We start from the raw sequence: 25553 nt of genomic DNA on the forward strand, positions 1-25553 counted from the left end.
GTTACCTATCCATTTTTTGCTTATATTCTGTAATCCAATAGAGGTGACACATTTGAAAGTCCTAATGATTCAAATTTTCTAAGTATTCTTATTTATTTTTGAGACAGGGTCTTGCTCTGTCATCCAGGGTGGAGTGTAGTGGCATGATCATGGCTCACTGCAGCCTCGACTTCCTGGGCTCAAGTGATCCCCCCACCTCAGCCTCCCAAGTAGCTGAGAACACAGGCATACACCACCACATCTGGCTAATTTTTGTATTTTGTGTTAAGACAGGGTTTTGTTGTGTTATCCAGGCTGGTCTTGAACTCCTGGACTCAGGCAATACTCCTGCCTTGGCCTCACAAAGTGGGATTACAGGTGTGAGACACGGTGCCCAGACTAACTTTTCTAATTATTATTATTATTATTATTATTTCTTAAGACGGAGTCTCGCTCTGTCGCCCAGGCTGGAATGCAGTGGCGCAATCTCGGCTCACTGCAAGCTCCGCCTGCCGGGTTCACGCCATTCTCCTGCCTCAGCCTCCCGAGTAGCTGGGACTACAGGCGCCCGCCACCTCGCCCGGCTAGTTTTTTTTTGTATTTTTTAGTAGAGACGGGGTTTCACCGTGTTAGCCACGATGGTCTCGATCTCCTGACCTTGTGATCCGCCCGTCTCAGCCTCCCAAAGTGCTGGGATTACAGGCTTGAGCCACCGCACCCGGCCTAACTTTTCTAATTATTAAAGGTTTTATATTGTGAGTTAACTGCAACCCTACCACTTTATAAAATGAATCTGTTTGTCCCTATTCTGCTTATATCCAGAGACTTTAGAATTAATTTTGGTGAGTAGTCAGAAAAGATCACTTTCAACACAGGGCAGGCTATTCTGAAATAAAGGCTTTGCAAAAGTACATTATTAAGAGGCTATTTAAATACCCTATAGCTTTATTGTCTAGCTATAGACTGTATCTGGCTTGGTCAGTCCTTTGTGAGATGATGCTGGTCAGGGAAGAGGATATAGACATGAAGAGTTGAAAGGAGGCACAGTAAGAAGGTGGCTGTGATGGCCACAGAGAATTACCATCTGTGCTCAGGGTAGAGCCAGGGGACAGGAAGAAAGAGAGCTGGAGGGAGCTAAGAAGCAATATTAATTACCCAAGCAGGCTTCTAACTCGGAGTAACTTCTGGGATAATTCCAAAACAAAGCCCTCAGGATGAAACTATGGTTGGCATTCTAGATGAACAAGTATTGGAAATAGGGAGGAAAAATGAGGTATGTAAGGAATGCCATCTGTGTCATTTGATCCATGGGAATATATAGGGGGAAACTAAAACAGAGAACCAAACATGAGGCTGAAATGGGTGACCAGAAGTCAAAAGATACGTTAAAATCTGTTACAAAATCAGCAGCAACAGTTAGGACTTGAAGAACCAGTTCATGACCCCTAGGACCATTCTGTTTGTTCTAACATCTGTCAGCCTGATACCTTAGAACAGACTGTTCTACAACAACAACAACAACAACAAAGTTCAATCAAATGTACTGAAAATAGGCTGGGCCTGGTGGCTTACATCTGTAGTCCCAGCACTGTGGGAGGCGGAAGCAGTGGCTCTCTTGAGCCCAGGAGTTTGAGACCAGCCTGGGCAACATGGTGAAACTCCGTCTCTACAAAAAATACAAAAACATGAGCCGGGTATGATGGTGCACCCTTGTAGTCCCAGCTACTAGGGAGACTGAAGTGGGAGGATCACTTGAGGCAGAGGTTGCAGTGAGCTGAGATTGTGTTGCTGCACTCCAGCCTGTCCAGCCTGGGTGACAGAGGAGGGAGACTCTGTCTCAAAATTTTAAAAAAGTAGTGAAAATAGTGTGCTTTAGTCATTGACAGTAGAGAAGAAAACAGGAATACCCACTTCAAGACTCATTGATGCAATCTGGTTATGTGTTCCAATTAATTATATACATTTTATGTAACTTGGTTTATAAAAAGTTTACCTAAGTGTCCCTTCTGAATTATGTTGCATAATATAGAAATTTAATATTAAACCATATAGTGTTTAAAATAATAGTTTTAAAACTTTTTTTGCTAAACACCCCTTAAAAGATTCTGAGAAACTACATAACTCCTTTTAAATTAACATTTAAAAGTTATGTTTAAATAACTGCAAAGGATATAATTTCCAGTGTACTGTAAATGTCAACATTTTAGCATTTTGTTGCTGTTATATGAATGTTCCTTAGAAAACCTCTGTTTCTGTTTAATGGATATAAAGTTATCTTCTCTCCCTCTGAGAAAACCGATAGGTTTTTTGGAGGTGGGATGAGGTGGGGGAGAGAGAATCTTGCATTGTATGTGTTTCTCCCAATGCCTATTTTTCTCTATGTGTTTTACAGTCTCCTTATTTGCGTAAGACTTCCCCACCAATATCTAGTTATCCAGCGATACTCTTATTCAGACTAAGTGAGGGACTTACAAGCTGCTTGGAGGCTTTGAACATACAGATTTGTTTGCTATTTTTGAACTGTACAGTAATCTAGGTGGAATCTCTGATGTCACTTTCTTTGGGTCTTTCCTCTTGAGCTGGTAAAATTCACCCAAGACTCCTCGAATCTCCTGCAGGAAGAGTAAGGTTTGGCTGCTAGCATGTTGGGAATCAAATAAAAAGAGAGGGCTGGGGAAATCTCCCTTCATCATTTAGTAAGCACATAGTCATCAAATCCCCATGTTTTGGGAAAGATATCCACGTCCTAGACATAGATTAGGGTCTCCCAGTCCAGAGATGTTTACTTTCCCCTCTAACTTCCAGTCTACTGCTAGGATAGGGATGGAGCAGTTACCTGGTGAGTAAGAGAACAGATTTAGAGAAATAACAGCTTTTCAAACAGGCCTTTCATTTTAACCCTTTCGTCCCTGAGACAGTGATATTGCCAATTCCTGAGAACTGAGGATTCTATGGTATAAACCAGGTTAGCTTTAATTTCCCCACTGCCAACTGATCATTTAGCCTTTTGGGGTCTAAGTCCATGATCACTTCTCCACTTGCTTTCCAGCTTTCAAAATGTTGCTGATACTGTCTCCTTCCTCTCTGTTATCCCCATCCTTATGTGTCTATGCTTTAAAAAAAATTCCTTTATTGTAGTTTTAGTGGAGTTCCAGGAAGGAGCAAAAATCTGTCACCTTAATCTGAAACCCACATAGCCCTGTTAATAAGAGGAGTTTCAACTTGCCAAATCCTTCAGAAACTGATGATGTGTCAGTACATTTAACCAGTTGTATGTTATCATCTTACAAGACAAAACTAAAAGGGAAAAGAAACTGTATCTTCCTTCGTTAATTTTAAACCGGTACTAAAAAGTATACTCTGCTGGAGGGCTTAAAACTTGGAATTAATAGTTTTTCAGTTACTAAAATCTAGGATAAACTGAATGGAATGATCTATGTTCATACTATCGTACACTCATTGCATCATGTTAAACTGTGAGATCTATTTAAAAACACAAAGTGTTTCAGAGTAGATGACTGTAAAATTTACACTGATAATCTCAAACTGTAAAGTGATATTTTCAAAATATATCACCTCTTCACTGACTGTTCTTCAGACTGCAGCACTATTCCAATTTGATAATGTACTTCTTTACTGTCACTTCTTGTCTTAATCCACTCACCTCGGCCTCCCAAAGTGCTGGGTTTACAGGAATGAGCCACTACACCCAGCCTGTTTGTTTTGGGACAGGGTCTTGCTCTGTTGCCCAGGCTGGAGTGCAGTGGCACAATCACGACTCCTTGCATCCTCACACTCCTGCGTTCAAGTGATCCTCCCACCTCAGCCTACTGAGTAGCTAGGACTACAGGCAAGTGCCACCACACCTGGCTAAATTTCTTATTTTTTACAGAGACAAGGGTCTCCCTATGTTTCCTGGCTGGTCTTGAACTCTTAGGCTCAAGCAATCATCCTACCTTGGCCTTCTAAAGTTCTGGGATTATAGGTGTGAGCCAATATGCCCAGCCACATTTCTCAGTTGCGATGTGAGAAGGATTTGGCATCTCTTTCTTCTGAAAGGTAAATCTACCAATAATATGCAGTTGTGTGTAATCATTTTCATTTGACAGTTATGTACTGAGTATGCCAGGTCCCATTCTAGGCATTAGGCATAAAATAATGAAGAAGAAGAAAAAAAAAAAAAGCCCCTGCTCTCATACAGCCTGCATTCTAGTGGGGATGAAAGACAACAAACAAGTCAGATGGAGCTGTGCGTTATAAAGAAAATCAAGCCTATGGGTATAGAGAGTGACAGAGTGGTGTGGGGACATGTTAGTTATATAAGGTGAGCAAGGGTTTCAATTAAAAGGGGACGTATGAACAGAGACATAAGGATATTTGTGGCATGTGTATCCTAAAGAGAATGTAACAAACATAAAGGTCCTAAAGAAGGAACACGCTTGGCCTGCTGAAGAAACTGCAAAGAGACCAGTAGTGTGGGAAGAGAATAAGCTTTGTTTCTCACTGAATGTTTACAATTTGTGCCATGGCTTGCTCTTCACAAGACTTTAAATTCTTTTTTTTTTTTTTTTTTTTGGAGATGGAATTTCGCTCTTGTTGCCCAGGCTGGAGTGCAATGGTGTGATCTTGGCTCACCGCAACCTCCGCCTCCCGGGTTCAAGTGATTCTCCTGCCTTAGCCTCCCAAGTAGCTGGGATTACGGGCATGTGCCACCAAGCCTGGCTAATTTTGTATTTTTAGTAGAGATGGGGTTTCTCCATGTTGGTCAGGCTGGTCTTGAACTTCCAGCCTCAGGTGATCTGCCTGCCTTGGCCTTCCATAGTGCTGGGATTACAGGTGTGAGCCACCATGCCTGGCCAAGACTTTAATTCTTTAAAAGCCTTTAGATTCGAACAGATTCAGAGATTCTAACTTATCTGAAAGGTTGAGATTGTTTCAAGTCTAGGGGCAAGTGGGAGTGTTACTGAATAAGGTAATAATTTGCTGTAATAAGTATTTTGGCTGAATATAGGATTGTAAACAATCTAAATTATAGATATATTGCCAAGTTTTGAGAAAGAGAAGGTGGTACAGTTGGAAGATCTAAGAGCCAGATCTGGTTTTGAGTCTTGGCTCTACACTTACTTGCTAGGAGTAATACTCAGAGTTGTAGGTGTTAGTACATATATACCCTTTTACTCTTTTATTCTAATTTTATAATGTAAAAGTAGCTTAGTGGTTATAGGGAAAGAATACTGGATTGGGAGTCAGAAATCCTGAGTTAAACATCTTTGGTGCCACTTATTAAATGTGTGCCCTTAGACAAGGCACTTAAAAGCCTCAATTTCCTTATCTGTAAAAAGAAAAAAGATCTACTTCATAACATTATAAAGATTAAATGACATAATAATTTATGTAAGTGAAAGCAATATGTAAAAGACAAAATAATTAAGATCATATCTATTTTTAAACTTTTCACAGAGCTTTCAAATTCATATTTTACTGAGTTTATAATTTTCATCTAAGCGCTTTCAAAATTTAATTTTACTTTTTAATTTACGTATTCATTTGCACTTAAGAGTTGCATACAAAATTTAAAATTTATCCTTCAAAGTCAGTTCCCCATATTAGCTTATGATAAACTTTATAAAATAACTCTTTAAATTGCATAGCAAAATTCAACAGATATGAACTCACTTTGAAATCCTCAAAAAGGGTCAGAATGCAGATTTTTCACTTTTATTAACTGACCATTTTGCAACAAAAAAATATGGGCACTCAGAGAAAATGATCTGAAAAAGTAACTAATTAACAACCATTCTGTTTATTTCAACAACCGTTAACAACTTTTTAGTAGGTTTTTGCTGTTTCTATCTTCTGAACCTCTCTTGCTTAGCTCAATCACTGAGTGCTGAGCCTAAGTTTGCAGTCATGTATTTATTATCAAATACTTGATATATGTTCTGAAGGCTGCACTAGACAAAGACATTTATTTTTTAGTATCATATTATTTACTAGCCATTAGTTAGCATCTATATTATGTTCCTGGACAGTAATTTAAAATGCAATCCAAAAGAATAGCAGCCAAAACCTTTAAAACATCCTCAATGGTCTTCAAAAATAATTTATAAGACATTTAACAGAATGGAACTTACTCCATGCCCTGTGCAGTCTGTCGTGCAATATCTATAAGTTTGATCATCTCAAATTTGGTCTCAATGATATGGAGATGGTGATACAAGCTGGAGCCCTCGCACCACTGGGTAACAATAGCCAGTTGTGGCTTTGTGGAATAGCCCATGAAGAGTAGGATATTCACGTGTCGTGTTTTCCTGTACAAAGAAACGTGACAGTAAATATTAAATGTCGACAAACTGTAGCAATTCTTACAAAAGAGAACCAAAGTAGTCTACCTATCGGTAAAATGTTGTCAGAAAAAGCTGTTTTTTTAAAAAGGCAACAAAAGGATAAATTTAGAAGAGACTGGGAATTGCTAAGTCTAACCTCCTACTTTATGCAAAAATATCTTTTTAAACATATCTGACAGGCAACTAGAGGTTGCTTAAATACCTTCAACTATGGGAAGTTCATCACTCAGTATGTAGCTGACTCTCTTATTTTTATTTAAGTGGTTCTGGTATTATAAAGTTTCCAAGTGTTGAGACAAAATCATTTTCCTACAACTTTCACCTCTGGCTTGCTTCCCTGGTCTGCTCTCTGGAATAACTTTTTTCCTGCACTCTGGAATAACCGTGCACTCTCTTGAACATAACAGCCTTCTCTGAACTAAATATCCTCAGTTCTGTTGATTATTTTCCCCCGTTACACCTCTAGAATCTTCCCTATTTAGGTGGTCCTCACTGGACATATTCTAGTTTGTCAATGTTTCTAAAATTCCAGAGCCCAGGACTAAATACCATCTTGAAATGTATTCTGATAAGCTTAAACATTGGAGAGCATTATTTTCATAAGTAGAACTATTATTTTATATTATCAGAATACTATATTTCCATTAATTCTGTCTAGGATTAAGTATTCTATCAACTGTACCATATAACATTGCATACTACTTAAAAGAATGTGGTTAAAGACAAAAATGTAATCAGACATACTGTGTTTCTACAAATTTATCCATTTTGAGTAAATCTGTAAAGCTAATAGTCGCTACCACTGGGAACCAGGAGGTAATAAAAATAACTTCTTTCTCTGGAAAATGGTAATCCATACAAGCTCACCTGAGTACTCCTACTTCATTTTTGAAGGCTTGTAACTGCTGAGGTGTAGGTGCTGTCACATTCAACATTTTCACTGCCACATCACCTAAAAGGCAATTGTTATTCCAAGTGTCATTTCAATTTTTAAAATTTAAAAGTATAGAACATTCTTGGGTGTTTTCACTAATTATCATAGCCCTAACTCCACACCATTATTAAATCACAGATAAATTATACTTTAGCTATCTAAACTCCATTTGTTTTCTAAGGCTAAACACTCAACTAACAATGATATTCCTGTACTAGTATTTCAAAACATCAATCCAAAAAATAGCCAACCTTGTTTGTTCCATGGAAATTTGGTGAAATCAATTAAGTATCCATGGTATTTTCCAAATTATTTGACAATATTAAATTATACTTACTAGGCTTAATATTTATTTACTAATTGAAACTACAAGTAATGTTGAAACTACAATTAACAGGCCCTATGGAATTTTGCTTAAAAGTAGGAAACTATAAAAGTTTATCAGAGTAGTTAACGTTTTTTTCAAATTTATGGATTACTTTTGATACTTCGATTAGTAAAATGACTAACATTGTCACTAAAATTAAAAAAAAAACTTTATGTGAGACAGCTGTAACTCTCAACACTGCCAGTAGGTGTTGAAATTGGTACAACTACTTTGTAACACTGTTGGCAGCATTACTACAACTGGACGTATGCATACCCTGTGGTCTCACAATTCTGTTCACCAAAAGACATATACTAAAAATGTTTACAGCACCAGCATCAATCAAAGCCCCAAACTAGAAACGATCCAATTGCAATAGATGAAAGAAGAAATCATGTTATAGTCACACAATGAAATACTATAAAGAGAATGAATGACCTCCAACTACACACAACAATATAGATGAATCTTATAAACAATGTTGAGTGAAAGGGGCTGACACAAAAGAGCACACACTATGCACTTCCTGTTGTGATCACAATGGTGGTTACCCTTGGGAGAGAGGTGATTGGCTGGAAGAGGACATAGTTGTGGGGGTGTGTTTCTAGAGTGCTAGTTAATGTTCTGCTTATTTAACTTTTTTAGAGACAGAGTCTTGCTCTGTCACCCAGGCTGGATGGAGTGCAGTGGTATGATCATGGCTCACTGCAGCCTTGAACTCCTGGGCTCAAGCCATTCTCCCACCTCAGCCTCCTCAATAGCTGGGAGTACAGGCACGTGCCACCATGCCTGGCTAATTTATGGGTACTTTTATACGCAGGCTGAGTATCCCTTATCTGAAATGCCTTGAACCAGAAGTGTCTCAAATTTCAATTTTTTTCTGATTTTGGAATACTTTGATTATACTTACCAGTTTAGCATCCCTAATCCAAACATCTGAAATCCTCCAATAAGCATTTCCTTTGAGCATCATGTCAGCGCTCAGAAAGTCTTAGATTCTGGAGCACTTTGGGTTTTGGATTTTGGATTAAAGATACCCAGCCTGACTGGGTGCGCTGGCTCACACCTGTAATCCCAGCACTTTGGAAGGCCAAAGTGGGTGGCTCACTTGAGGTCAGGAGTTTGAGAACAGCCTGGCCAACATGGCAAAACCTTGTCTCTACTCAAAATACAAAAATTAGCCGGGTGTGGTGGTACGCGCCTGTAATCCTAGCTACTCAGGAGGCTGAGGTAGAAGAATTGCTTGAATCTGGGAGGCAGACATTGTAGTGAGCCGAGATTGTGCCACTGCACTCCAGCCTGGGCGACAGAGTGAGACCTTGTCTCAAAACAAAACAAAATAAAACAAAACAAACAAAAATAAATACATAAAGATACTCAACCTGTATGTATATTTTAATAAGTTAAATCAACATTGATTTTTCTCAATTATCAAAGTAATACAGTGCTTATTCTATTGTTCATATCATAAAATACTGCATAGCACTTAAAAAAATGTTTAAAGACATTTTGAAGGTATAAAAAAATTCCTTCAATTATGTCACTCAAAAGTGACATTATATGTTGTTAGGCTTTTACATGAATGTAGTGTGAATATGAACTCCTGTGAAAAGATAGCTTAAGGCGATATATACTAAAATACAGTCTTTTTTTTTTAGACAGAGTCTCGCTCTGTGACCCAGGCTGGAGTGCAATGGTGGGATCTTGGCTCACTGCAACCTCCACCTCCCAGGTTCAAGCAATTCTCCTGCCTCAGCCTCCTGAGTAGCTGAGATTACAGGTACCTGCCACCAAGCCTGGCTAATTTTTTGTATTTTTAGTAGAGACGAGGTTTCACCATGTTGGCCAGGCTGGTCTCGAACTCCTGACCTTAGGTGATCCACCTGCCTTGGCCTCCCAAAATGCTGGGATTACAGGTGTGAGCCACTGTGTGTAGCCTAAAATACCGTCATATAAAAAATTATGTTACATATTTCCATGAGTTCCATAATATGGTATATTATACATACTCCTTTGTAAAATTTCATATGCCAAAGACACCTTTCTATATCAATAAATATAGCTCTACTTTGCCATTTTAACTCCTATATAATCATATATGAAGGTACAAATTTATCCAGTTCTCTAATAGTTGGATACATGTTCATTTTCATTTTTCATTAATATTAAACCTTTGATGAAAATACACTCACTACTCTAAATATAATCCAATTTAAAAATATTTTGTACAACTAAGAGGCAAATAATGATTTCTATTTTTGAATGTGCAATTCTTTGATAACTAGTAAGGCTGAACATTTTGTATATGTTTACTGGCCACTTATATTTCTTTGTTAATTTTTTTTTTTTTTGAGACGAAGTCTCATGGTTGCCAGGCTAGAGTGCAGTGGTGTGATCTCAGCTCACTGCAACCTCTGCCTCCTGGGTTCAAGTGATTTTCCTGCCTCAGCCTCCCGAGTAGCTGAGACTACAGGCACGTACTACCATACCCAGCTAATTTTTGTATTTTTAGTAGAGATGGGGTTTCACCATGGCCAGTAAGGTCTTGATCTCCTGACCTTGTGATCTGCCAGCCTCGGCCTCCCAAAGAGCTGGGATTACAGGCGTAAGCCACTGTGCCCAGTCAGTAAGTACATTTTTAATATGTTTACTTGTGACTTATAATACAAATAAAATTATCAGCTGAAAGACTCTAAAAGAAAAAAAAATCCTTTTGAGGACTAGTTAACCTGGAGGAATTCTCCTTTAAAAATTATTACTATAATATAATGACAGGAGTCCTGATTGCTGTGAACGGTTTTTATTTCCCATAATTTTTATTAGAAACTTTTGGAGGAGTCCTGAAACTAATATAGTTTACTGATGCAAAGAGTGAATATTTCCTTTGATGATTGTTTTTATAAAATAAAAGTTGTTAAACATATCCTATTATGACTTGTCACAATGTCACCACATTACATACTTACCATGCCACTTTCCCTTGTAGACTGTTCCAAATGACCCAGATCCAATTCTTTGTCCCACTGTAATCTGCCCATCAGGAATCTCCCAGTCATCACTCGAGTCCCGTCTACCAAGTGTTTTCTTGATAAAAATAGTACAAAAGTCAAGTCAAACCAAACAAAAAAAGAAAACCTTATGTTTCACTCTTTTTTAATTGGTGCTAAATTTCTTTATGTATCATGTCTAATTCAGTCTTTCCAAAAAAAAAAAAAAAAATCAACATATAAAAGTACTTTGGTAGAGTAAAAGATCCACTTATTCAATAATTAGTAACAATACTATGGCTAAAAAGTATCAGTTTTTTATTTTATTTTTAAATTTTACTTTAAGTTCTGGGATACATGTGTAGAATGTGCAGGTTTGTTACATAGGTATACATGTGCCATGGTGGATTCATTTTGCAGAATAAAGTTGATTTTTTAAATAGTGAAGAATGTCCTTCGGTAGATATCTGAATTCTGGACCAGCCTTTTCATGCCTTCTAATACTAGTTTTCTCTCTTTTTCCTTATTTTAGAAGCAGAACACTGTTACTCTTCCAAAACTGCCTTCTACTAAATTATATTACAGATGACAGCAGAAAGCAGTGCTGTGGAAATATGCTTTAAGCAAAAAACTATCAGCTCTGAAATTTATTTAATTATGGGAGTTCTGTGTCACATATGGACATAATATATCTAAAGGATAATATTACATTTGGCTATGACTTCTAAGAAGAAAGACAGAGAAAAAAAGATATTATATACTCTTACCATTCGATTCCTGTCTTCTGAGGATGAAGATGACTTCCTTTCTCGCTGAGGTCCTGGAGATTTCTGTAAGGCTTTCACGTTAGTGAGTGAGCCAGGTAATGAGGCAGGGGGGGTGGCAGACAAACCTGTGGTTGATCCTAAATTAGTGATAAGAAAAATGTATACATTAAGGAGGAGCAAGTATGTTAATTTATCAGGGGTAGAAGGTTGGGGGATATTTAGACTTAATTTTAAAATGTAGTGCATATTTAAATATAGACCTTTTGGAAAGGATGGGCCAAAAAAAAGGGGGCCTCATTTGGTGATTACAACTATAATTTCTTTTAGTTTTCTGGCCAATTTAATGACCTTTAAGATATCTGATGATAGATACATACTTTGTTTACTGGTACAAAATCTAGGAGAAAAACAATCTCTCTAAAACAAGATAGAAATACTAAAAATACTCCCAAGTTTCTGTTTCTTTGATGAAAAAAAATCAAAAAGCAAAATCAATGTAAATGCCTATATAACAAATACACTTTTAATTAATTATTTAATATTACCTCAACAGCCAATCAATATTAAAAAAAAAGGAAATCCCCAAATGGAAACATTTTCTAATAATGGCCATAATGTTGAAAATATCTGACTTATTCATATTAATCACTAAACTCAAATACAATCCTAAACTACATGCTCTACTATTTAAGAGATATTGGTCAGTATCATTGGTTCCTAGAGGCTTACATTATTAAACAAAGATTATTTGTTACCTGCAAAACAAAGTTAATGTAAATAAAGCCAGGCATATTTCTCAAGACTTTCTGAAAAATCTCTGCCTTTGTAAGTGAGAGCTTTGTAAGTAAGTGCTATGGCCTCTCCGCCGAGTTACTATAAATACAAATATTCTATAGGTCAAGTGAGCCTGAGGAGTATACTCTTTGGAAGTGATCTCCGTTGGCAGGGTTGCATACCTTTCTCATGGCAAACATCCTGAGATAAGGTACAGTAGCACCTGGTTCAGAAGGGTTCAGGGCAGTGAATCTTACTGGGGCCTGAATACGGCTGAGTAGAACTCAGATGTCCAGGTAATAGTTCTATATACAGAACAACAAAATGACCTCAAGAAAATAGATTCTTTTTAAAAAATGACTGCTACTCTTAAGGAAAAAAAGAGTCACTATCTTTCAGATAACAAGGATACCAATAACCACATTTAAATGTTAAATCTGTAGAAAATATTTACTATTATTACATCATATTATATCACCATGTAGAATTTTCATGATCTCATATGCAATTTTCTAAAATAAAATGGTGTCCAGAATGTCTATTAAGTAGAGCACAATCCATTTTCTACCTCCCATTGATAATTTTCAACATTATAAAGCCTTAACTGCTTGACCAGGCTTCACAGTTATGATCTACTAAGTAGTTTTATTGTATCACTTAATTGTGTTACTCACTACTGTATGACTTCCATCCCATTCTATGGATTTTCTGAGAAACAGCAGGGCTGAGAGAGCAAATATCTAAAGCACCATTACTACATTCAGAATATGTAACAGATACTAACTAGCAAGAGTCAGTAAATATAAATCTTTAAAAATATTTATAGCAAGACATCTGTCCCAGCTTTGACTTAAGTTTTTTTTTTTTTTTTTCAGATGGAGTCTCACTCTGTCGCCCAGGCTGGAGTACAATGGTACGATCCTGGCTCACTGTAACCTCCGCCTCCTGGGTTCAAGTGATTCTCCAGCCTCAGCCTCCCAAGTAGCTGGGATTACAGGCACCCGCCATCATGCCTGGCTAATTTTTTTGGTATTTTTGTAGAGACGGGTTTTCACCATATTGACCAGGCTGGTCTCGAACTCCTGACCTCAGGTGATCCATCCACTTTGGCCTTCCAAAGTGCTGGAACTACAGGCGTAAGCCACCGTGCCTAGCCCAACTTAAGTTTTTACAAATCAGTTTAACCACTAAATAAAACAGCAAGATGAAATGGGAGAATGAAATTATACTGTAAACTTTCTTCTATTAGGACATAATTAAAAGGATAAATCCTCAAATTTCTGAAGTACACTGAAATATCTAAAATATGTTATAAATCTTTTTTTTTTGTTTGTTTTTTAACAGCTCCCTACCTTTGACAAAAATACACACATCCCATATTGGAGGAAAGAAAAACCCAAAAAACACAGCTAGTATTACAGAATCTGAAAAAAGGCCAAAAGCCTAATAAAATCTCATAATAGAAGTTTCCACTGACACTTCAATTTTCTTAAAAACAACAAAAATTATTAACAAACATAAACCATCAAGAATAATCACTTAAATGCATTAAAATCAAAGGAATCCAGTAAGCTCTTCCCCACCCACCTTATTTATTCCCACCCACTAAGTTTAACAAATTATCAAGACCAGGAAGTAATAAAATAACAAAAAACAAGATGGAAATCTCAGGTCAGGATTTTCTTGCTTTTAAAAATTTATGACAGACAGCATACAGAAAGCTTGTGGCAGTGAGTATGTGTGAGAAGCACATTCAGAGCATTCCAGCCAGGCCAAGCAGAAATTTAGTACTGAAAACTTTCACACTTACAAACACACGCTGTGAGGGTGAGGCACAAACAGCATCTGTAGTTTTATATTTAGTTTGCTTTGGGTGAAAACAAGAAAGAAGAGCCCAACTACCTCTGAACACTGGGCCAGGCTCAAAATCAAACACTATTTCACTGGGGACAGAATGTAGGAGGGGACTGGGAGTCCGGGATTGGTATTTCCGAAGACAGCGCATCAGCTGGTTCAAAGGGGCTGTTAGAAGAGAAAGAGAGGGGCAGGCAAACACAGGAAGACAGACACACAGAAGAAATGAAAGAAGTCATGGGGAATAAATAAGATGAATCGAAGCCTGCTTCATAAAATAATTCTGGACCAAAAATCTGCTCATTTTCATAAAATCCCAATGATTTTTTAAAAAGTGACTCATGAAAAGGACAAGAAATGCCATTTGATTTTAGGTACTAAGCAGGCTGTGTTTATGACTAAGTTAATTTTGTCATGCTAACATGATGGCAACATTTAAATGCTGGATGTATTAGGCAAAATTATCAAAAGCCACAGCTATTAAGACATATGAAAGTCAAACTGGCAGCAACATTAATTGGCAGGTTCATGAAATAACAAACAGGAAAAAAAAAATGCTTGTGTAACTATGCTATCATCAATACCAAGTCCAGAGTATAGAATGCAGGCTTATTATTATTTTGGTTGCTTCACGGGTATACAGAAACATAACAAAAGAAGGTGTATAACCATGTTTACTCAATGTAAAATATTGTTGAGTCTGGGCTTAGATATTTTGAAGATAAAGAAGGTCACAGTGAAGAGGTCAACTCTAAGCATGATATGCAGTTATTACAGGTCTTCCTTACTAGACAGAAGACAGCAGGGAAGGTAAGTGTAAAGGACCACCTGGAAGAAAACTTCAAGATAGTCTCAAATGTCACCTCTTATAAAACATATAGGGTAATGCTTACAAAAAGTATTTTCTTAAGTAATGTTGTCTTATGTGCTAGAGTGAATACTAGATGAAAATTCAGTTAGAAATCTCAATTCAGTTTCTCATTTGTGTATTTACTGAACTAAGAAGAGGACAAATGGGCTTCGCTATTATGGGTCTGTTCTATAAAATGTACATTTAAAACACTTGTAGAAAGTTGAAGGGAAGTGGCTGATAATGTCTGACAAACCCCCTCTTCAGAATGATTTAGCAAAGTAAAGTTTTATCTGATTCTAAGGTCAATCTTTAAGTATCAGTGAAGACCCACAAAGGAAATTTATCAACAATAGCTTTCAAGACAGTTAGAAATTAATAAAGTGGGTATAATAATTAAGGATCTTTCCTTGGTAAGATATTTTAAAACTGTAGTCTACGGCCATACCATCCTGAACGCGTCCGATCTTGTCTGATCTCAGAAGATATTTTAAAAATGTAGATAGTACATTTTAAGACTTCCTTTTATGTCCAGTCATCTTTTCTACTCATGTTATAAATTAGTTAACATTTTATTAGAGATAAATGACAAATACTATAGAAAAACAAAAAAATTTTGGGTTTCTCTACACATTTTTCTCTGTGTCTGTTTCATGTAAGAGGCAAGTATAAAGGAGATAAGCAGCAAAGCAACTGCAGTTTCCTCGAGTTTTTCAAAAAAACTGAAATCACTACTTACCTCCATCACCACGAAATCCTTGGTCTCTAATCAAGTCCTACAAATAAACAGTAATGTATATTTATTCCAAGCAAGCATATAATCAGAAAGTAGTGATAACACTGATTTTTCCACTAACATTAAAATAATTATTTTATTAATTAAAACAATATATCTTATAACTATTACACAAAACCATCTGGAATTATCTAGCGAACATAATAAAATCTAAATTTTGAAGTACTTGTCAATGTAAGCCTATAAAGAAAGAATTATTAGTCCTAATCAAATGCTGAAATCCATTTCAGGCCATTCAAAACCAATGGCTTCCATTATCCTCAACAATCCAATGCAGGAGCAGAAAACCAAATACTGCGTTTTCTCACTTGTAAGTGGGAGCTGAATCATGAGAACAAGTGGACACATGGGGGAAACAACACACACTGGGGCCTGTCGGAGGGTGGGTGGTAAAAAGAGGGAGAGCATCAGAAAGAATAACTAATGGATGCTGTGCTTCATACCTAGGTAATGGAATAATCTGTGCGCAAACCGCTGTGGCACATGTTGAGCTATGTAACAAACTGGCACATCCTGCACATGTACCCCTGAACTTTGGAAATAAATAAATTTTTTAAAAAAATGGCTTCATCAATCCTTAAAAAAAATTATACTGGCGCATATTAAGAGCGATAAAAATGTTCATAGTCTTTGATCCTGTAATTCCACTTCTGGGAACTTTTCTTAAGGAAATAATTCAGAAGAAAAAGTGATATGCACAAAGATGTTTAGTGCAACATTATCTATCATATTAAAAAGTTAGAAATAATTATTTCTCTATTATAGGCATTTTGACACACTTTGGTTAAGAAAATTTTGGTGTATCAATTTAATGAAGTATTATGCAGCTACCAAAATAATTATGAAGCTTGAATCACGAAACATGTTTACAGTGTAATTTAAAAATACAAAATTAAAAGTACACAGATTACAATCATAAAAATATGGATGGATAAGGGCACAATAGAAGAGGGAAGAAACAAAATGGCTCATAGAAAGGTTTTGCTCTTTGGGAGGCCGAGACGGGTGGATCACGAGGTCAGGAGATTAAGACCATCCTGGCAAACACGGTGAAACTCCGTCTCTGCTAAAAATACAAAAAAACTAGCCGGGCGTGGTGGTGGGTGCCTCTAGTCCCAGCTGCTCGGGAGGCTGAGGCAGGAGAACGGTGTGAGCCCGGGAGGCGGAGGTTGCAGTGAGCTGAGATCGCGCCACTGCAGTCCAGCCTGGGTGACAGAGCGAGACTCTGTCTCAAAAAAAAAAAAAAAAAAGAAAGGTTTTGCTAAAATTTGTCCTTTTTTTTGAGACTGAGTTGCTCTCTCGCCCAGGATGAAGTGCAGTGGTGTGATCTTGGCTCATTGCAACCTCTGCCTCCTGGGTTCAAGTGATCTTCCTGCCTCAGCCTCCTGAGTACCTGGGACTACAGGCATGCGCCACCATGCCCGGCTAATTTTTGTATTTTTAGTAGAGACGGGTTCACCATGTTGGCCAGGCTGGTCTTGAACTCCCGACCTCAGGTGATCCGTCCACCTCAGTGTCCCAAAGTGCTGGGATTACAGGCATGAGTCACCGCACTTGGCGGCTAAAATTTGTCTTTATTATTAAAATATAGCTCTTTATGTGCCGGGCGCAGTGGAGATCAAGGCAGGTGGATCACGAGGTTAGGAGTTCGAAACCAGCCTGGACAACATGGTGAAACACCATCTCTACTAAAAATACAAAAATTAGCCGGGTATGGTGGCACACGCCTGTAATCGTAGATACTCAGGAGGCGGAAGCAGGAGAATTGCTTGAATCTGGGAGGTGAAGGTTGCAGTGAGCTGAGATTATGCCACTGCACTCCAGCCCGGGTGACAGAGTGAGACTCTGTCACAGAAAAAACAAAAAACAAAAACTTATATATATGTATAGCTCTTTATAACAACATTGGTAGTGGGGACAGTCGCTACGGGTAATGCAATTTGGGCCTTGATAGGTAGAACTTCCATTAGTCTGTTTATTTAGTTTAACTTAAATATGAGGGATTGAATGGCCCCAAATATCTCTAAATAGTCTCTGCGAATAGACAACTTTTTGTTTAGAGGCTAAAACAAATTCTTTAAAGATGTATTTCTATTATGTTTAATGTATCATAAAAAGCCTTCAACATTTTCTACAGAATAATCAAATACATACCTGAAAACAAGGTGATAGGAGTTATGTGGCTACCAAAAAATATAAAAATCTTAGTGATGTCATTAACTTTCCATTCTTGAGAGCTTACAATCTCATTAGAAGTAAGACGCACACATTGGAAGTAAGATGGAAGTAAGTGAAAATCAAATAATTTAATAATAATTGCGTAAGAATATAATAAAAGAGATGCCAAAGTTTGTTGCTTAGTTGATTGCCAACTAAGTGATACGCGTGGTAAGATATTTTTTTTGAGATGAAGTCTCGCTCTTGTCACCCAGGCTGGGGTGCAATGGCACGATCTTAGCTCACTGCAACCTCCACCTCCTGGGTTCAAGCGATTCTCCTGCCTCAGCCTCCCGAGTAGCTAGGATTACAGGTGCCTGCCACTATGCCTGGCTAATTTTTTACTTTTGGTAGAGATGGGGTTTCATCATGTTGGCCAGGCTGGTCTTGAACTCCTGATCTCAGGCGATCCGCCTGCCTCAGCCTCCCAAAAGTACTGGGATTACAGGTGTGAGCCACTGCACGCGGCCAATAAGATTTTTAGTGCTATGTATGATAACTATAGGACTTGGTCACTGGTAAAGCAGTCAAGGAATTTACTCTGAGTTAGGGTTTCAGAGAGAGAGAGGCATGTAGAAGAGCAGAGAGTCTTTTAGATGGAAGAAACAAGACAAAGGCCATATCCTTTTCTTCTTTTGTTGCATCAGCTCTGAAACTCCCCACAACTATGGATTCACCAAATTTTGCTTTCTCCGCTCTTACAAGTTACTGCTAGTAACAACATAAACTTAGATTCTTTAATTCCGAATGTGTTCTTAAAGCTCCTTGACAATCTTTTCTACTCATTCTAGGTTTCAAAGGTTCTTCTAGCATTTGAAAACTGGATATTTCAACTTTTTTCCCACTCTTTTGTAGTTCCTTCTCTTACTTACATCCCTTCCCTTAATCATAATAGAGAAAACAAAAGCCATCAAACAACTTTTCTGCTCTAATATCTATAACTATTTGCATATTAATATTAGCTATAATTTCTGAATTATTATGTACCAGGCATAAGAAGCAATTCAAACCCCTAGAGAAGGTAAACACTACTGGCTCCAGGATTAAATAATTTGCCCAACATCACACAGTCTGTAAAGAATTACAGAGCTGGCTAGGTCCATCTTTAATTCTTCATAGTCTCTGAGAGACATAATTTCCAAGTTCAAGGAATTTTATTACATCAATTATTCCCTCTCTTGTTATCTTCAATTTCTCTTCACTGGCTTCTTCTTCTCCAGTTACAAATATACTAATGTCTCTTACATTAAAAACAATTGTCTCCTGGCTGGGCGCAGTCGCTCACACCTGTAATCCCAACACTTTGGGAGACTGAGGTGGGCGGATCACTTGAGGTCAGGAGTTCAGGACCAGTCTGGTCAACATGGCGAAACCCTACTAAAAATACAAAAATTAGCTGGGCATCGCAGCTACTTGAGAGACTAAGGCAGGAGAATTGCTTGAACCTGGGAGGTGGAAGCTGCAGTGAGCAGAGATCACACGACTGCACTCCAGCCTGGGTGACAGAGCAAGACTCCACTCAAAACACAAAAAACAAACAAAAAAAACAACCGAAAAACAAACAAAAAATTGTCCCTCAACCCTGAATCAAGCTATCCTCTTTTGTCATTCCTTCACAGCCAAGCTTCTCAAAATTAACACTTAATCCTACTTCCTCACCTGCTGCCTTCTCCTCTTACTGGCCCTCTAAAACAACTCAATGAAGTAAAGATGACATTTCAATTGCCAAAATTGATAAGTCATTTCAGTCTTTATCTTATTTGAATCTTAATGGCAACTGACACCAACTACTTCAGTGTTCTTGAAATCCCTTTTCTTCCTTTGGCTTCTGCAACACTTTTTCTTAGTTATCTGGAGCTAGACTTAGGAAGAGACAGCCCATAAAGGAGACAGAGAGTCTCTGCCTGCACCTACAATGTTAATGTTTATCAGGGTTACATTTTCTCCCCTTTTCAATTTACATATGCTCTTTGAATAATTTACATCCATGGCTTTAACTGACATAAATATGCTAATTACTCCTAAACCTGTATCTCTACTCAAGGTCCTTATATCCAACTGCTACTGGATTTCTAAATCTGAAAGTCCCACAGGCATCTTAAAGTCAATATAGCCCTCCAAAAAGCTAAAATTTTTGCTTCTGCAAACCTTGTTTTTCTCTGGTATTTAGCAAACGGTGCTATTTACCAGAAACTCGGTCTATAAGCTAAGTATCTATAAGCCAGAAACCTGGCATTATCCTCTACTTCTCATATTTTTCGCTCCTCTCCTCTACTACAAAACTGTATAGTGGTTAAGTATAAGAAGGAAAGGCCAGGTTTGAACCCACTTCAATAATTTATCAGCGGTGTATCTTGGGTATGTTTCTTAACCTCTGTAAATCTTAACAGTAAAATAAAGATAATAATGGTACATAACCTATGAGTTTTTATGAGGATGAAATAAGAAAGTCTATGTAAAGCACTTAGCATAGTACCTGATATATAAGTATTCATAAATAGTAGCCATCTTCAACATGATTCCTAAGACTCAACACTGATTCACTAATTCATAGTCTCCCTCACCACAACACACTCTTTCACATCACCAATGCTATTACTTGAGTTTAAATATCATTTCTGTCTGAAACACTACAAAAGCCACATTATTGACAGTGCTGCCTCTATGTGTTTCCCATTTCATCTATCCTCCACACTACCATCAAAGATTTTTCTAAAATATAGAGCTGATCACTTCCTCTCACACTCAAAATTCTTCAGATTCCCTAGGACTACTTTAGATTTTAGAGTAATACACAAAGCTTTTCACTGTAGATTTTACCTACCTAGTTTCACCTTCCACCATTCCCCAAGCCTTCTCCTGGACCCTAAACTTAAATATCAACTAGTAATTACATTCCATGTAAAGGCACTTCTATGCCTTTCATTTCCTTAACAAATGACTTTCCAAATCCCCCTATGCACTGTACTCCTACTTATTCATCATAATCTGGCTTAAATATTATTCCTTCTCTGCTCAATATTCCTAGATCCAACTAGATGGAGTTTATAACCCCCTTCTCTAAACTACCATTATATGTTTTGTAATTATCTATTTAAATGTTTGATTCACCCATTAGCCTGTGACTTCCTTAAGGGCAAAGACCATGTGCTAATTAAAAAATAATTCCCAATTGCCTAACACAATGCATAGCCCACAGTTATTAGTAAATCTTTTTAATGGAATCATAAGTGATTGAGCATGGATAAAAATGCTAAAGAGTTTGCACTTTATCTTGTAATCAATGGTAAGTCACTAAAAGTTTTGGAACAAGAGAACAGATGATGCTAGAGGTGTAGAAAAATTATTCTGACAGTTGCAGAAAGAATGGAAATGGATAGAGAAAAATCAATGGCAGAAAATCTATTTAGGAGATTAATGTAGCATACAATTCAAGTGAAAAAATATGTGCTGAAATGGCAGCAGTAATAAGTAAAAACCAATTTGTGATGCACATTAAAAGGTGATACCTTTTGACTGCTTATAAGAGAGGATGAAAAGGCAAGATATAAAGATGACACTCTAAATGAAGCCCAACAGACCAGGGAACAGTGGTAACAATCAGAGAAAAAGCGAATAGTCTAAAAGGATGGTAGTTTTCAAAGTAAAGAAGGTGGTTGCAATTTTGGACAGACTGAGAACAACCCTAACCTAGACATATGGTTTGATTTCTTATATCACATTCTCCGTTTCCCCTCCCTTTCTTCCTTTGTTTTTAGGTCTTGCTAGATAGAGGTGAACCTTACTAATTAAGGAAAACTAATACTAGAAAAAAGTCACTTAAAATGAATCCAATAAAAATAGAGAAAAGTTTCTTAGTAAAAAGTGGGAAGAAAGTATGATTTGCAAATTTATCTAAAATAACAAAATAAAAATTTATAATAGTTTTTCTTTTATATTAACATTTAATAAAATTTATAGTTCCAACTATATGCTAATTTAAAAATAAAAACAGAAAGAATTTTTTGTTGGTCATAATGCCAAGCTTACGATAGCACAAATTGAAATTATTTTATTTTGAGACAGGGTCCCACTCTGTTGCTCAGGCTGGAGTGCAGGGGTGCAATCATAGCTCACTGCAGCCTTGACCTCCTGGCTCAAGCAATCCTCCCACCTCAGCCTCCTGAGTAGCTGAGACTACAGCTGAGACCTCTCCACGCATGGCTAATTTGTTTTCTTTCTGGTAGAGATGGGGTCTCACTATGTTGCCCAGGCTGGTCTCTAACTTCTGGGTCAAGCATTCCTCCCATCTTGGCCTCCCAAAGTTTTGGGATTACAGGCATGAGCCACCACGCCTGGCCTGAAATTCTTAATTTCATATTCACCTCTTATAGCACAATCATAATCATTTTTATAAAAGTTTTAAAGAACTTAATCAATTCTGCCAAGGGTTTCTATCAGTCCTTTGATATTTAAACCATTTTCATTTGAAGATGAAGAAAACCATTTTCATTTCATTGAAGAGATGGTATCATAAGGGAAAAAAATCAGAGTGACTGTATAACTTAGTGTCAGTGAAGTATTTAATGCCACCAAAGAGAAACCAGAGGCTTTTCTGATTTGTGATTCACAAAAAGCGCACTTATTTCTGATCTAAGTTGTAATTACAGCAGAAAGGTAAAGATATATACTCGATTTTTTTTAGTTCTAGCAATGCTGAATACTTACATCAATATTGACAGGTTCTATTGTGTTTATGTGCACATTGGGAGCTGATGAGGACCGGTCTCGTTGCCCAAATTGATTTCGATGATCTTCATCTGCTGGTCGGAAGGGCTGTGGAATTGGAATGGATTTTGAAGGAGACGGACTGGTGAGAATTTGGGGCCTGGAAAAATGAAGTCATTGGAAGATAAGATTCAGAGTAACTATATAAAGATAATAATATTTACAAAGGAAGATAAAAGGATTTTCTTGTTTTTATATTCTCAAAACCATTAAAGCATTAAAAACCTAGCAGTAATGACTTTTGAAAGTATTAATTTAAAAATCCAATACTGCCAAAGCTGCTTTGCTGAAGCAGGCCCTCCAGGAACTATCAATGATAAGAACACTGATTTTTATCCAGAAAACACTAGGGAAATTTACAAATGGCTAGAAATTACCTGTGGCCATCAACTGAAGAAGTTCAACCTTTAAAGTTATATAAAAATGCTCTGAGAATAACTGAATATAATTTGCCATTTTTTTTCTAACTTTGTCTTGACATCTGAATTTACTAAAATGAAAATTTTACATATTAAGAAATTATAAATATTTTGAGAATACACATGCATATTTCAGGACCTGAATGATGTACTTGTTCCTTTATGGGAGTTGAATGAAAATCCAGAACAATATTGAAAAATCCTTTCCAAATTCAGAAGATGGTCCTCAGAATGCCAATATCTCTCATATTCTGGATTTTTTATCATGCCCATTATTGGTAACAAAGACACAAGAGAATCATATATTAACCATTAGAGCAAATATTTTTTAAAACTGCTATTTGGAAAACCACCAAAATGTTACACTTGTATGCTATTTGGAAAACCACCAAAATATGTTACATACCTTTTTTGGTATGGTAGCAAAATAACATAATCTATGATATCTCACCCTAAAATGAACCTGGCACTCACAGAGAATACTAAAGTTTTGAGCCTAGATTGTAAACACTTGGAAGGATGTAGCTCCTCAGAAAGGTTATCCTAGGAGTGGGGAAGTGAGTGTCACTTGATAGATGAGGTAAGTTATCTCACTTAACTCCATCAGGACAAATGAATGGCTAAGTGCCAATAAGCTCTCTTCACATATTGGTTATCATTCCACCCTATTTTATGCAAATTAATTATTATTATATATAGCATTATTTATTGGTTACTAAGACACAGCTACAAGGACAATGTTGAGGGAATAAAAAGACACTTTCAGGAGACATGAGGAATGGGAAAAAATATATAGTAGGAAAGGAATGGATAAAGGTTTTTTTTTTTTTTTTTTTTTTTGAGACAGAGTCTCACTCTGTCACCCAGGCTAGAGTGCAGTGGCCGGATCTCAGCTCACTGCAAGCTCCGCCTCCCGGGTTTACGCCATTCTCCTGCCTCAGCCTCCCGAGTAGCTGGGACTACAGGCGCCCGCCACCTTGCCCAGCTAGTTTTTTTGTATTTTTTAGTAGAGACGGGTTTTCACCGTATTAGCCAGGATAGTCTCGATCTCCTGACCTCGTGATCCACCCGTCTCGGCCTCCCAAAGTGCTGGGATTACAGGCTTGAGCCACCGTGCCCGGGGATAAAGGTCTGAAGAGCAAAGGAAGCCTAACAGTGAAAGTCAGCCTCTGAATAAAACATGTCAGAATCTGAACCACACCAGTTCACAATTTTACTTCTTTGAAGCACATTATTAAAGATAGGGAAAGAAGTTTTGACTTCATGTGTTTATATCAACGAAATGAACCCACTTAGAATTGATATGCAAATAATAAAATACTATGTACTTAAAAAAAAAATTGGTATCAGCCCAATGAGAATTATAGGTAATAAAAAGCCTTTAGGAAAACTAGCATGTTCCACCTAGGTCCTTTTTCTTTTTTCTGATTATTGAGAAATTTTTGGTTTGTGACAGAGCTGTCTTTATTTTTGCTTTAGGCAGCCAAATATATGTCCATAGCTAGAAAATTTTAGGAGCAGGAAAAGGAATGCAAAAATGACATTAGTCAATAAAATTTTAGAAAGGGCACTGACTGTCAAGACAACTATTTACAGGCTGATTTAAAGTCTCAAGGCAGGCTGGGTGCGGTCGCTCATGCCTGTAATCCCAGCACTTTTGGAGGCCGAAGCAGGTGGATAAGGAGTTAAAGACCAACCTAGCCAACATGGTGAAACCCCATCTCTACCAAAAATATAAAAATTAGCTGGGTGTGGTGTTGAGGGCCTGTAATCCCAGCTACTCAGAAGGCTGAGGCACAAGAATCACTTGAACCTGGGAGGCAGAGAATGCAGTGAGCCAAGATCACGTCTCTGCACTTGCCTGGGTGACAAAGTGAGACTCCAGCTTAAAAAAAAAAAAAAAAAAAAAAAACCCCAAAAAACAAAACCAAGGCTTAAAATTGGGAAAAGTATGAATTAACTAGAATTGTATATGACAGTCTATTGTAATAATTCATCTGGTATAGGCAGAGATGGCAGTAAGTCACTTCTGAAACTCACCAAGTTAGGAATATGACAAACATGTAGTAGATAACAAATCAGAAACAACTATGCAAAGGACATTGGTCCAGAAGAAAAACAAAAACTAGATTTAATCTAAGAGACTTCACTATCATATCTAAATAATGCATATATTAAAAAATGAAGACATCTGCATATTATACAAAATCAGAGAAACTCAATTTGGTAGTTGGTATCTAATAGTTGTGCCTTGCTCCACTCAGTCAACTTCTCTAGCTTTGAGGGCAAGTACAGGGGAACACTTGATCATACTCTGATGTCATTGAATATCTGAGCCATGTTCTAATTCTATGCTTAACGAAAACAGTCTTCTGATTATAATTTGATTTCCCATAAATCTCTTCCAAAAGAAGAGTGAGTGCTGGTGCATACAATACAAGAAGTCTAACTTACATAACAGGTATATTTCTCACTGATAAATATTACCTGGTATC

General features: G+C 37.3%; 1 protein-coding gene across 1 annotated transcript in view; it reads right to left on the minus strand.

Moving 5' to 3' along the window:
- BRAF (B-Raf proto-oncogene, serine/threonine kinase) overlaps positions 1-25553 on the minus strand; it is a 201681-nt gene that overhangs the window by 44553 nt on the left and 131575 nt on the right. The window contains exons 8-13 of the mRNA XM_025378794.1: positions 22580-22739; positions 15599-15635; positions 11382-11518; positions 10594-10711; positions 7194-7278; positions 6114-6290 (exon numbers count right to left, since the gene is read on the minus strand). Coding sequence (XP_025234579.1) covers positions 6114-6290; positions 7194-7278; positions 10594-10711; positions 11382-11518; positions 15599-15635; positions 22580-22739 — 714 coding nt within the window. The remainder of the gene's footprint in view (positions 1-6113; positions 6291-7193; positions 7279-10593; positions 10712-11381; positions 11519-15598; positions 15636-22579; positions 22740-25553) is intronic.

Source organism: Theropithecus gelada, chromosome 3 (assembly GCF_003255815.1).
Source record: "Theropithecus gelada isolate Dixy chromosome 3, Tgel_1.0, whole genome shotgun sequence".
NCBI lineage: Eukaryota > Metazoa > Chordata > Mammalia > Primates > Cercopithecidae > Theropithecus > Theropithecus gelada.